Genomic DNA, 14,785 nt, shown 5'->3' on the forward strand with positions numbered 1-14,785 from the left:
GGGCCCAGAACATGGCCCAGAGCTCCAGGACGTTGAAGTGCAGCAACCTCTCCTCTGGGAGCCAAAGGCCTCTTGAGTGGAGATCTCCGGTGTGCGCGCCCCATCCCTCCAGGGAGGCATCCGTCGTCGCCGTTTCCTGATGCGCTGGGGTTGGAAGTCCATGCCTGCCGAGAGATGCGCGCAGGTGCCCCACCACCGGATCGCTCGATGGAAAGTCTCATTCAGGGCAATCTTGTCTTCGAAGCTTCCCGCCACTTGTATCCAACGGGCCCAGAGGAACTCCTGCAGCGGCCGCATCCGCAACCTGCACAGCCGAACAAGGTAGATGCATGACGACATCAACCATGGTTAACAGCCGTTGTACCTTGCCCAGGATGGCTTTTATCCTCTCCTCCGACGGTGAAGCCAGCCACGTCACTGTGTTGAGCCTGGCTCCCAGGAACAGAGCATCCTGCGATGGCTCCAAGCAGGACTTTGCATAGTTTATCGAGAACCCCAGTTCCGTATGCAGGTGGACGGTCCTCGCTGTGTGATCGACGGCAAGTTCCCTTGACTTCGCTCGGATCAGCCAATCGTCCAGATAGGGGTAGACGTGGATCCCCTGCAGGCGCAGCCGCGCTGCCACGGGTGCTAGGCACTTGGTGAAGACCCTTGGTGCAGATTTCAAACCAAAGGGCAGTGCCTTGAACTGATAGTGCCGCCCTTGGACCACGAAGCGCAGAAACTTTCGATGTCCCTTGTGTATGGGGATGTGGAAGTAGGCATCCTCCAGGTCCAGTGACAACAGGAAGTCTCCTTCTTCCAGCTGTCCCAGCACGTGCTGAAGAGTGACCATCCAGAATTTCTGGGATTTTATGTATTTGTTGAGGCAGCGGAGGTCCCAGAGCCTCTTCGGGACAAGCTCTATCGTGCCCTTTTCCAGCATCGGTCGTACCTCCAGAAGTAGCTGTGGAATGTGGTTTTCTTTCCTGGCCATCGGTGGAAAACTGGGACACTTCCTTTGGAACTCCAAAGTGTGTCTATGGGCCAGGGCATCCAGCACCCAAAGGTCGGTGGAGATGGATTTCCACACGCCGACAAAGTGGGCCAGCCGGCCTCCCACCGGGGTGCTTGGGGGAGGTGTGGGGGGGGGCCTGATGTCACGGCCGGTTCAGTCCTGCTTCGCCGAGGCCTTACCACTTGGGCCCCTTGGTGACAACGAGGACGATGTCTACCGGCCTTGCTGCGGCCTCTGTAGGCTTCCTGCGACGAAGAACGGGCCGCCTGATGGTACGACGAAGAGCGGCCGCCGAATTCTTTAGAGGCACCTTGAGAAGTACCTCCGGAGGTCCGAAAGGAGCATGCCCCAAGGCACGGGCCGTCTCAGTGTCTTCCTTGATGGCCTGCAGTGACTCGTCCACAGCCTTGGCAAACAAGTTGTTCTCATTGAAGGGCATGTCCAGTACCCTCGTCTGTACATCCTGACGGAAATCGGTGGACCTGAGCCAGCCCCGCAGGTGAAGGCAAACGCTGTTGCCCATCTGGTGGAAGCCGGTATCAGCGATGTCCGTGGCTACCGTGATGGCGTGGTCCGAAGCCACCTCACCTTCTTGTAACATCTCAAGGGCCTCTGCTCTCTTGTCGTCTGGGAGAAAGTCCAGGAGGGGGCGATTTTAAACCACAGCTCCCTATCGTAGTGGGCCACGATAGCGAGAGCGTTGGCCGCCTTAATGGTCGTCGCCGCCGACGAGATGACCCAACATCCCATGGTATCCAGCTTTTACCTCTCGCCGTCTGGCGGGGAAGTGGAAGACTATGCCGTCGTCATCCCAGCAGATTTCTTCTGGGCCGCCGCGGAGACCACCGAGCCCGGGGATGGCTGCGCTCTGAGGCACATTGGTGCCGAGTCTGGGACCCAGTACTTCTTCTCGTACCGGTCTCTCTTCGCCAGGGCCGAGGTTGGGTTCTTCAGAAGGGCCAGCCCCTCGTCCCAGATGTCGTGCAACAGTGGGACTGAGAGCACGGACTTCCTCTTGGCCTCTCGTCGCTGATAAAGGAATCCCTCATTCTTCTGTTCCTCGGGGCATAGCTGAAAAAGCTCTGAGGCCCTAGCGATCATGGCGTGAAACGAGCCAATTTCGTCGGGGGAGAAGCCCGGGGTGGGGGCGACGGGAGATCTATTCCGTTGTCGCAGCCGTCATCCGTCCCCCGTCGTCGCCGTCTCCATCTCGTCCCTCGGAGGAGGGGATGGAGGTGAAGGATGGAAGGGTGGGGGTACTCGCCTCTGCTTAGGTGGAGGACTTCCCAATGGTCCAGGCACCGCTGGATCATCTGCTGGAGGCAACGGCATCCTTGTTTTTATTTCTTAACAGGGTGTGTAGGGCTAGCAAGATGTCCTCCGACCTGTCCGTCGGTGGTTGCAGCGGTTCAGACGGGAGCGTCGGCAGCGGCGTGGTGTCCTCTGGTTCGTCGATCTGCCGTTCCTCGTCAGCTCCCCCGTCGCTCTCCACGTCCGCCTCGTCGGGGTCCTTCCCGTAGGACCAGACTACAGTGAATTTCTTGTCCAGGACTGACTTGAGGCCCAATGGCTCATCCTCGGAAGAGATATCTGAGTCCGTGGGAGTATTGCACCACCCCCCCTTCTTCTCAGCCAGGGGCTTCACAGTGGTCTTTTCGATGGGCAGAAAAGACTATTCTCTCCGGGAGGACAGGGAAACTCTTTGTTTAAAGGTCGTTTCCACTGGGGCCGCATCTGTGGGCTTTGCCAGGGACACTGCCACTTCCTCAATCGAATCCTTAGCCAGGTGAATTTGAGCCTTCACTGCCTTCACAGTGGGGGCTTTCTCCGGTGGGTTGACCGGGGCTTCTCCCGAAGTTTACCCGGGTTTTCCGACTTCCTCTTCGTAGAGCCGGAGCGCTGGTTCATGGTTGACAGCGTCTGCGATGCTGCGCCCTGCGTGGCAGCAGAGGAGCCCGTACCAACGGCGCTCCAGTTGCCCACAGACTCGCGGTGCTTTACCTTATGTTGGGCCCCCGTCGCCGGAGCGCTCTCAAAGGTCTTGGAAGACCGCTCGCTCAGACTTCTTGGGCTCACCTGCCGTTCAGCTCTTCGCCTCCAGCCAGTAAGCGAGCCGTTTGCGACGGTCCTTCATGGTCCGGACAGACATGTCCTTGCAGAACGCATAGTCCTCCTCCACGTGCGACTTGTCAGAGTGCAGGCAGTAGAAGCACCGGGAGAGCTCATCCTCCTTGAAGACGTTCTGTAGTCCACATTCTGGGCAGATCCTAAACAGCTTGGATCCAACGGGCGTCGAGTTTCCTTTGTGTTCGGCCATTTCCACGCGGGGTAGGCCTCAAAAATCTTCCGGAATCTTCCATGAAGTGAAATGCAACGAAATTTCACCCTTGAGGGGCATAGAGATTTCCGAAACGGGTCCCCGAAAAAATAAGGGTAAACTCTTTGAAAAAATGCAAGGCACAGTAAAAGCTTGAGAGCTAAGCACGAGGACTCTGAACACTTGAACGTGCGGTAAATATCTGAATATGGCTGCCAGAGGAGGGGCTTAGGTAGAGGGTAGTCATTGGCGGCGGGCAGTATGACCCAGAGACCAGTGATTGGTTATTAGTAGAAAAACAGTTCAGAAACAAAACTGAAACTGATTTTTTTCTTTACCGAGGATTCCCAGCCTGATGATGGGGAATATTCATGAGCATGTGAATCCGTGCCAGACCCCATGCTGGAGAACTGGATGATATCAGTCTCTGTCCTTCTAACCCACCACACTGCACAGCCTTTGCACTCTAGAGTAGGTTTTCCAGGGGTACGAGACCGCTCTTTGGATTGACCGAAGTATACACCAAGGCTGCACTTCAGTCAGCACTGTGATTAGGTTACCACGAGATGAATGCATCACCGTAGGGCATTTTATAGCATACACTAAAGATCATGATTACCCTAAGCTTTCTTGCCTCGAAGCACCCACAGTGCAATGTCCGTAGCTTAGAGTTAGTTGGAGGAGTCTGGCGTTAAGTGCTACACAAATTAACAAGAATAATAATGATATTAGCAACTAGTGTCTGAAAAAGGGGAGCCAGAAGAGCAAGTTTCTTACCAACTGGTAGCGTTCTTTCCACTGGATGTTCCTCCAACATATTTCACATCTTTGACATGTAATGTTCACAGCTGTGCACTTCGGAAACTTTTTCAGCAGAGGGCATCCTGCGACGATGACGTCAGGTCGATGTCCCTCAAAGGCCTCCGTCGAGGGCTACGTCACTGGATGTTATAAATAGGACGCATGGAGCCCGTAGCCTCAGTTTAAGTTTTTTCCCTCAGAACTTGTGGCACCAGTCTCATGCCTGCACATAGCCTGCAATCGCATAGTAAATTCTCCAGAGGGGTAGGCTGGGAGAGCGATGTGGAATACGTTGGAGGAACATCCAGTCGAAAGAACGTTACCAGTTGGTAAGTAACTTGTTCTTCGAATGGATTGTGTCCTCCAACGTATTCCACATCTTTGACAGATTCCCAAAGGAGTTTAGAGTACCCAATCAGATTGCAGAATAAAGAACTGCCTTCCCAAAGGCCATATCCTGACCATGGATCGTATCCAGGGAGTAATGTTTAACAACGGTATGGAGCGAAGCCCATGTAGCGGTATCACAAATATCCCTAATAGGAACACTCAGCTGGAGAGCGTGGTAAGTAGCCACTCCCCTAGTTGAATGAGCTTGCAGCCCTTGAGGAGGGTCCTTAACCGCCAATCGGTAACCACTCCGTAATGGTGCGGATAATCCACCTGGACAAGGTCTGTTTGGTAACAGCCTGGCCCAATCGGTGTCCAGCATATCCTACAAAGAGTTGATCATCCTCTCTGACCCTGGACATCTTAGAAATGTAAAAAAGTTCAGAGCTCTCCTAGGATCCAACCGATTGAGTCGCTCCTCTTCCTTACCAGGATGAGGAGAGGGTAGAAAGATGGAAGAACCACCTTCTGACTCAAATGAAATTCAGATACTACCTTAGGTAGAAAAGAGGGACGTACCCGCAGTACAACCCTGTCCTTGTGAAACACAGTAAAGGGTGGCTTAGAGGATAGTGCCTGCAATTGACTCACTCTGCGAGCGGAAGTAACCTCAACCAAGAACACAGTCTTGAATGAAAGTAATCTCAAAGGACAAGAGTGCAAAGGTTCAAATGGAGCACCCATGAGAAATTTCAAAACCAAATTCAAATCCCAAACCGGCACCTGGAAAGGGGATGGCGGGAACACATTAGTCCGTCCTTTCAAAGGAATCTTAAAGTAAGAACATTCTTCAGATGAGCACCTAAAGATAGACAGCGCGGCCAGGTAACCCTTAATGGTATCCAGTTGAAGGCACCTGAGGGCCAAAGAAAGTAAGAAAGAAAAAACCATAGGAATGGAGCACAACATTGTGATCTCTGCACCAGTTGCAGAACTTGCGCCACACCAACGGTACAGGGATTTTGTTGCGGGTCGCCTGGCCGAAAGCAACACCTCCATCATTTCTTCTGGGAGATCCCAATCCTTATACCTCAACCTTTCAGATACCAAGCGTGAAGGTTGAGAGTCTTGACCTCTGGATGGAGAATCTGACACCGCCCCATCCCCCTCGCGCGCACGATAGCAGATCATCTCAGTAGGGAAGATGGCGTGGAGGGCAGATGGACATTTCTAGAAGGTCCGGGTACCATGCTCTCCTGGCCCAATCCGGACCAATGAGGATCATGTGCGAACCGAACCTCCGTAACCTCCGCAACACTTGAGGAATGACGGGGAATGGAAGAAACGCGTACAGCAGTGGGAATGACCAATCCACTATGAACGCATCTCCCAAGGCTACTCTTGGAGGAAATTCCCTTGAGCAGAATCTCTTGCACTTCCGGTTGACACGGGTGGCAAAGAGATCCACTTGCGTGGTTCCCCAAAGGACAAAGATCTGCTGAAGGACTTCCTGAGCCAACTCCCACTCGTGACAGACTGTGCTCCACCTGCTCAGAGCGTCCACCACTGCATTTTAGTCTCCGGCCAGATGAACTGCTGAGATCGAAATTCCCTGCTGGATGGCCCAGAACCAAAGCTGCATTTACTCTGAGCACAACGGGAGAGACCCTACCCCCCTTTTTTGTTGAGGTAATGCATGGCCACTGTGTTGTCCATCATGATCAGGACACTCTTCCCCTGTACAGAAGGCAAAAAAGCCTTCAGGGCTAGCCTGATGGCCCTCAGCTCTAACAGACTGATGTGGAGTTTGGACTCAGACGGAGACCAACGACCGCTGGCGGTCAAGTCATTGGCATGAGCGCCCCATCCTGTGAGGGAAGCATCTGTCCCTACAGTCACCTCTGGCCACGGCTGCCAAAACGGTTCCCCCTCATCAGGTTCCCTTCGTTGGCCCACCACAGGAGATCCTGGGAGTCCGAGACTGGAATCTGAACGGGATCCGACACCTTGCCGGAGAACTGCGACCACTGTATCTTAAGGACTCATTTCAGGGATCTCATCCGCAGCCTGGCCTCTGGCACCACAAAAATGCAGGATGCCATGAGGCAGAGCAACCTTAAGAATTCGAAAGCCGGGAAACTCTGGCATGTTGTAACTTGTCCACCATCTGCACACCTTGGGAGGCAAGCACTTTCCTAAGGACATGTCCAACACAGCCCCGATATACTGGATCTGTTGGGAAGGTGTCCGATGCGACTTCTTGAAATTCAGGGAGACGCTAAGCCTGTGTAGGGTGCGGCAGGTGAGACTGAGATGATACAACGCTTGCTCGGGTGAGCGCCCCCGGAACAACCAGTCGTCCAGGTAAGGGTAGACGTGAATCCCCCCCCCCTCCTCGCCTGAGGTACGCTGCCACCACCACCATTAGCTTGGCTTGGGATGAATCGGCACATGAAAGTAAGCATCGTTTAGGTCCAGAGACACCAACCAATCCTGAAGTTGAAGGGCCTGGAGGACTTGAGAAAGAGTAACCACCTTGAACTTGTCCTTCCTGAGAAGTTTGTTCAACCAACGCAAGTCCATGAGGGGGTCTCAATCCCCAGTCTTTCTTCGGGATCACAAAATAACGGGAATACCAGCCCTTGTTCCTCTGCGCTACAGACACCAGTTCTATAGTGCCTTTGTCCAGCAGGGTCAAGATTTCCCAGACCACCACATGCACTTTTTTGCATCTCAAGGGCCTCTGCCCTCTAGTCGTCTGGGAGAAAGTCCAGGAGGGGGCGATTTTAAACCACAGCTCCCTATCGTAGTGGGCCACGATAGCGAGAGCGTTGGCCGCCTTCATGGTCGTCGCCACCGACGAGATGACCCAACATCCCATGGTATCCAGCTTTTACCTCTCGCCGTCTGGCAGGGAAGTGGAAGACTATGCCGTCGTCATCCCAGTAGATTTCTTCTGGGCTGCCGCGGAGACCACAGAGTCCGGGGATGGCTGCGCTCTGAGGCACATTGGTGCCGAGTCTGGGACCCAGTACTTCTTCTCGTCTCTCTTCGCCAGGGCCGAGGATGGGTTCTTCAGAAGGGCCAGCCCCTCGTCCCAGATGTCGTCCAACAGTGGGACTGAGAGCACGGACTTCCTCTTGGCCTCTCGTCGCTGATAAAGGAATCCCTCATTCTTCTGCTCCTCGGGGCATAGCTGAAAAAGCTCTGAGGCCCTAGCGATCATGGCGTGAAACGAGCCAATTTCGTCGGGGGAGAAGCCCGGGGTGGGGGCGACGGGAGATCTATTCCGTTGTCGCAGCCGTCATCCGTCCCCCGTCGTCGCCGTCTCCATCTCGTCCCTCGGAGGAGGGGATGGAGGTGAAGGATGGAAGGGTGGGGGTACTTGCCTCTGCTTGGGTGGAGGACTTCCCCATGGTCCAGGCACTGCTGGATCATCTGCTGGAGGCAACGGCATCCTTGTTTTTATTTCTTAACACAGGGTGTGTAGGGCTAGCAAGATGTCCTCCGACCTGTCCGTCGGTGGTTGATGGCACATGAAAGTAAGCATCGTTTAGGTCCAGAGACACCAACCAATCCTGAAGTTGAAGGGCCTGGAGGACTTGAGAAAGAGTAACCACCTTGAACTTGTCCTTCCTGAGAAGTTTGTTCAACCAACGCAAGTCCATGAGGGGGTCTCAATCCCCAGTCTTTCTTCGGGATCACAAAATAACGGGAATACCAGCCCTTGTTCCTCTGCGCTACAGACACCAGTTCTATAGTGCCTTTGTCCAGCAGGGTCAAGATTTCCCAGACCACCACATGCACTTTTTTGCTAGCCCCTTTGACTGGGGGACCCTCTTGTTCTACCAAATGAGGAGTAGTAACGAAAATAACCCTCCCTCCAATGCTGTACCCTACAACGAAAAGTCAGAGGTTGACGCACAGCTGTGCTTAAAGATTTAGCCGCAGGTTTCGAGGTCTGCAACCTCTCAAGGCTCTCGTCAGCCTTGCTGCCAAACAAATGTGCGCCATCAAAGGGCATGCTCAGAAGACCGGCCTGCACATTCGGAGCAAAACCAGACTTCCGCAACCACGCAAATCTGCATATAACGGTGCTTGCAGCCATGGATTGGCTAACACCGTTGGCCGCATCCAAACCGATTGAAGGGACTCGCACATGGCATCCTTGCCGTCTTGCACGAGAACAAGGAACCCATCCCTTTCTTCCCCCTCGGGAATATGCTCAGCCGCTAAAGAAACACAGTTACACAGAGTGTGCGAGAACCTTGCCAAGGCACAAGTGGAGTTGGCTGATTTGAAGGCCCTGCTCCCAGCAGAAAATACCATCCGAGCCCAACCATCGAAGCGCTTGTCGTCCCCATCAGGAGGGATGCTAGGGTACGCCACCTGCCTCGAGGTGGCTGTAGCCGCCTGAACCACCAAACTCTCGGGAGTGGGGTGAGTGTATAAATAGCTGAGGTGAGGTCGCTAAAGGAAGGCCGGTACAGCTGCCACCCTTTTCTGTAAGGTGAGATGAAACGGCAACACCGGGTCAGAATATGGACCTTGATCTAAGATGTCCGTTAGATTATCCTGTATAAAGTCTTCAGGAGGACTGGATCATCCCAGATACTCCGAGACCCTAGCCATGAGCCTCCTGTATGAAGGCTCAGCATGAGCCCCAGGTTTAGCCCTACCAAATTCCACTTCTGGAGAAGTGTCCAACCCACTGGCGTCAAGAAGGGTTTGCCTCAACTCCTCCAATTGACTGTCTCCAGAAAAAACTGGAGCCACATCAGGTTAACCAGGGTCCTCAAAATCAGACTTTTCTTCCTCTTCATAAATGTCATTCAGAGGGAGTTGAAAACCTGGAGTCCAAGACTGGCCTCACAGACTTCCCAGTAGCCTTCCTAGGAGGATCAAATTGCGGGCAAAAATACTGAAGGCGTCGAGGGCGCCGAGGCTTAGACGTCGAGAGCGTGGACAACCTTGGCGTCGACACGGGTGCCGACGGCACCGTGGGATGATAAGACGGCAAAGCATCAACGTCCGGGTTGGACGTACACAGTGCCGACCTTGTTGACGCCGGCTTCGAGCCCTTAGCAGGTTGCAGCAGTCTCGCTAGAGATGAGGACCGAGACCTGGAGGCACGTCTCTGGCGATTTTCCTGAGCCTTGTCCCAATGGGACCTCGAAGGTTCCCAGTGCGAGTCACGTCGCGGAGCCGAGACCGAAGGCGTGCGAGCCGCAGTACGCAACCGTTCCTGGTCAGCTCCGTTAGAAGGCGCGACCGGAACGTGCCCTGCGACTGGAATATCGCTAACATCTGCTCCTTAAAGGCAGCCCGTTCCTCCGGAGTCGAGGACTTCGTCGGGCATGCCACTTTCCTTGAGGCACCGTCCTCCGAGGAGGACGGGGAAGGCGACTGGTGACAGCGCTTCCTAGAGAGCCAGGATGAGGAAGAAGAATGGCGGGAACCACTCCGGGACCGAGATCCCCAGGCCACCTCCCGACGCGGAGAGTCACCCCTAAAGTCGGTGGAAACTCCCTTGGACGATTTAGATTTTTGGGACTCACTAGGCTTAGAGCCCCTACCTACCTGGAGCTTCTCCTTATGCTCCCGCAAGGCCTTGGCAGTCAGCGACAGGCATTTCAAACAGTCGTCGGTGTCGTGCGACTCGTCCAAGCACCACAAACAAATGTGGTGCGGGTCGGTGAGCGACATTTTTGACCCAGCAAGTTTTGAAGCCAGACCACGGAGTCGGAGGGGTCGAAGATGAACACACAAGGCGCACCAAGTTTTACGAAATAACAGGTTCAACGGAACTGAGGCTACAGGCGCAGTGCTTCCTATTTATAACATCCAGTGACATCGCCCTCGATGGAAGCCTTTGAGGGACATAGACCCGACGTCATTGACGCAGGATGCACTCTGCTGAAAACGTTTCTGAAGTGCACAGCTGTGGACACTACATGTCAAAGATGTGGAATACGTTGGAGGACACAATCCATTAGAACTGAACATTCCTGGTTCTGACTATCCAATTCAGAACTCAAGAGGATTTCCAAAAAGGAGCGACGATACAAAGCCCACGTAGATGCAATCTGATTATAGAGAAGCCAGGAATTTCATTTCTGCGCTCACTTTCACCAGCACCGGTTTCCTGCCATGTCATGTCTTACTTGTGCCCATAAACATGGTGGTAATGCCTAAGTTCATTAAAATGAGGTTTTATTTTGAAAAATTAATACATATTCCCTTACCCATGCCAGCAGGGTTTCCTTCTCTGCAACATGGTAGATGAGCTTCAAGGGTCGAGAAGAGCTATGAATACGGCTGTGCAGGTATCGGTAGAGGTCAAAGAGACGCTGTCGCTCCTCATCATCCAAGTACGGTCCCTCTGCCTCAGGACTAGGGAGGGCAAAGAGGAAAGGAGAACAAATTAAGGTTGGACCTAAGAAAAATGAAGTGCACTTTGCCCAATGCCCAGCCCTCACCCAACCCATAGCTGGGAGAGGCTTACAGAACTCTGCATTACATGGTTTTAGGAGTTTGTTCTGTGCGGGAGTTTCGAGTTGCTGATAGGCACCATGTAGATAGCAGGGGAAATCAATGTGTTACAATTATCTACAAAAGTAAAGTAACAAGGCCAGCATCGCCGACAGCCATGTCTCATCCGCCCTCTAGAAAAGCTGGTTCACATAGGTGGGAATGTCAATTATACAGAACACCTTGTAGTAGTTATACGATCTTCAGACCGTCATTTTCTCTTTTTTTTACAGGTGAGCGAAGAGCCGCCAGCACATGGTCTTGGCTAACACATGGCTGCCTCGCATCTCAGATGAACAGCGGGCAGTCAACTGTTCTCAAGAGTGTAACTCTAGCAGCAGGAGAGGATACAGGTTTTTGCTGGCAGAACAAGACAGTGCTCGGAATGCTAAATGCCATCTGCAATCTCCCACAAACCTATCGTAAACAAAAGACAGAATGCCTTGTTAAAAAACAAAAAACAAACCAAAATTTGGAATTTCAAGAGGGTGAAAGGCATGTGTGTGTGTGTATGGACAATGGGGAAAGAGGATTTGAATAAGGACACCGTCATACCAAACATTTGAAGAGGGCGAGAGACATGCATGGCACTAGATATTTGGGAGGCGATCAAGATGAATGACACCACTATATTGCGAGGAGCATTAAACACACATTTAGAAATACATTAAAAATGTAAGTGCTCAAACTCACAGGTTTTCGAGTAGTTGAAGGCTCATTCATTTGCGGAAAGAGGACAAAGCAGAGTATTCACAACTCTGACAATCCCCTCCTTCCAAGTGCACATCTGGACTGATCTGGACTAGGCTTAAAGTAAACATTCACAAATGGGATACATACAAAAATGGGAAGAAATGATCGCAATACCCTGCGTCAATTCAGAATAGGTACAAGAGAATGCACAAAGCAAAGAAGGGTCAATTCAGACCCTTCTGTGAATTTAAGAACTGAACATCAGCAGTGCCACATACATTTCTAAGCCTTTCTGTGGAGTAGGAGTTAGTATTCCTAGATTTACATTGACCAGGTGTAGTAGGCTAGACAAATAATTCCATTACCAGCTTTGAAGGACTGGTGCCTCCTGATGCCTCATGATGTTGCCAGCACACAGCCTAAACACACACTAAAATCTTCAGAGCTGTGCAGCATTGTCCATGCTATCCACCGCCACCTTTGTGACTATGACCTATGAAATGTACCATCTCAAATAATAGAAGATGTCTAAAGTTTCCAGATGCCAACATGTATCAGTGCCTACCACGCTGGCTTTCATCTGAATTGGTAAAGCAAAAGGGGAAAGCACTTTAACCCTGTGGCAAAGCAATAAACCATCCACCTTCCAAGACCTTTTGGACAGTGTTAGGAAACGCAAAGTAGCCAGTTTTACAGAAACAACTCTTGCTATACTGTAGTTACCCGATTTAAACAAGCCATGTCCAGGGGAACATATGGCACCAAGGTCTGTGACGCTTTCTAGCTGACTCCCCATTAGTAGAATCCAGCGATTACGCCAATATTGCAACAGAAAGGATCATCCTAAATCATGTGTACTACTGCCACCACAAATGGTCACAGTCTGCACCTTTGACGGCAGAAGGCTAGGCATGGATCAGTCAGATTAATCAATTGCCACTCGCAGTGGTCCTTCCGCAAAAAGCTTGAGGGTACTGGAGGAAGTCTAGTCTATGAAGGCGAATCTGCACTTCAGCTGGCCATGCTGTTCTTAGTCCAGGGCTCTGCAACCTTTTACCATTCATTTACCATTTTGGTAAGCCTTGCTGGTGCACAATATATATGGTGAGAGAGATTGAAAGAAGAAAAGTGCATCTCCTGACCACAATCCATGGCATCACATGCTAAGGTTCTGCTCTCTGAAATTGGACCCAAAAGATAAGCAACCTGCACCAATCTTCCTTGAAAGAATAATTAGAAAACTGAGGCCAACACAGAAGCCAATACTGATGAGCAAAGGAATGTCATCTTCTCTGTAGCCAAGGGTGAGGTCTAGCTGGACAATTGATCAAATGCGTAATAATGTCTACAAAGTGTATTCACACTGAACATAGAAGTGCTAAGTTAAAGCAATAAAGAATGGTAATGTTGGCAACAACAAACTGCCTGCTTTGCCAATCTCTGGTCATAGTACATAGTTGGAATCCCACCTACTCCACCTGCAATATTACCACATCAAATCTAGAGACAGGAAGTTAGAAGGTAATCTGTTCCTCATTTCAGGGCAAAGCTCCCAAAACCTGTACCCTCCATGATTCTGTTTTCCCAAGGCAAATGTTCCCAGTCTCAGTTCTCTTTTTATGTTACACATTTCACTCCTACAAGCAACTGCATGGCAGCCCAGTGCGTTCCCTTGGTCAGTCACCTAACCTAGGTTTATATGAACACATCCTTCCTTCAGCCGCTTTGACCCATCCTCACCTTGTAAACTGTGTGAGCTGCTTATAGTTCTCTGGGATGTCCAGTGGCTTGTACATGAAGTGTCTAAGGTCAGGCACCCCCACGATAGATGCACTGTAGAAGTGACTCTGCCGGGCAGTTGCAATGGCCTGCAGCAGGTTATGAGTCCTCAGATTCTCATCAATGCGTTTCTTGCAGTCTGAGACAGAGTAGAATGACTCCTTGTCAGTGGAGAGAAGAATCAGGCAGACTGTGCACTCTGGATCCAGGTAAGATATGTATGCGTAGAAATACCCATCAGGGTTGAACCGAGGAAGGCAAATGGGTGTCCAGATCTCACCAGCCTGGAAGGCAGAGGAGGCGCGGATGAGGTTAAGCAGCAGGAGTAGATCAGTGGGGTCCAACCGGCAGTCCTCGATCACAGCCTTCTCCTGGACTACGGTCACCAGTTGGCCATTTGCCAGAAGGATAGAGAAGACAAGGTTTGGGGTGATGGCCTTTAGCAAGATAGCATTCAGGGCATCCCGCACAGAGGCAGCGAGTGGCAGGCACTGCACTGCACCCAGAAGGAAGCTGGGGTCTATCTCCACCAGGTTAAGTAGGCTGTCTAGGATCTTCTCTGAACCAGTCAGAAGCCGTCGCAGGTCATAATTCTTCTTATGCTCAAAGATACGCCGGATGCTGGCTTGCGTCAGCATGCTGATAATCTGGTAGTACACATAGTGGAGCTCCCGCCGGAGCTGGTCTTCTGACTGAAGAGTGCGAGAGACAGACACCAGCACCAGTGGGCCTTTCTGCATAAACACCACCTTGTGGTCACCTGAGGGGCAGAAGGAGAGTTTAGTGAGGCACAAACCATAAATGAAAAAAGCAAAGGCACTTGTAGAAGCAGAAGGTAAATACAGGGCTACTTTTTTACTCATAAGAACAATGACACTTGTTGGCAGCAGAGTACCGAATCACCCAGCTCTATTTAACAACTCTCCAGCTTAAAATAACATTATTGCAAGTTATGACATTAAAGTGATGTAGCACTAGAGATTTCATGAAGCAAAGCTAGCATCCAGCTTCTACCCAAAACCATAAACGTCACTGCAGTGACCATTTATGTTTCCATCTAGGTGACACAGTTTCCTCTCAATCCACCTACAGAAACGCCATCAAGTGTTGCAACTGAAACCATGATGTGACATAAGAGGCTTAATTAGCACAGCAAAATAGAGGGCATCTAGCACCCTTGCCAGCACTGTTGCAACTGTGAGAAGTCATGCAAGTGCCAAGAATGCAAAGACTAGATAGTAAAAACTCTGACTGTAGCAAAGCATAACCAAGTCCCCTTAAAAGGTTTTGAGGCTCACAGGCGGCCAGGTACATGAACCTGTGGATGGGCCAGGGAC

The 14,785-nt window shown here is 51.5% G+C and overlaps 1 protein-coding gene across 8 annotated transcripts in view; it reads right to left on the bottom strand.

Annotated features, from left to right (window-relative positions):
• LOC138569515 (uncharacterized) overlaps nt 1-14,785 on the bottom strand; it is a 485,233-nt gene that overhangs the window by 83,206 nt on the left and 387,242 nt on the right. For all 8 annotated transcript variants that reach the window (XR_011303250.1, XM_069647563.1, XM_069647558.1 and 5 more), the window contains 2 exons: nt 13,410-14,208; nt 10,691-10,838 (listed from right to left, as the gene is read on the bottom strand). Coding sequence is in view for 7 of the 8 variants with exons in the window: in XM_069647563.1 (XP_069503664.1) it covers nt 10,691-10,838; nt 13,410-14,208 (947 nt within the window). In the remaining variant the exon portion in view is untranslated. The remainder of the gene's footprint in view (nt 1-10,690; nt 10,839-13,409; nt 14,209-14,785) is intronic.

Source organism: Ambystoma mexicanum, chromosome 2q (assembly GCF_040938575.1).
Source record: "Ambystoma mexicanum isolate Mex_15411 chromosome 2q, UKY_AmexF1_1, whole genome shotgun sequence".
Classification (NCBI taxonomy): domain Eukaryota; kingdom Metazoa; phylum Chordata; class Amphibia; order Caudata; family Ambystomatidae; genus Ambystoma; species Ambystoma mexicanum.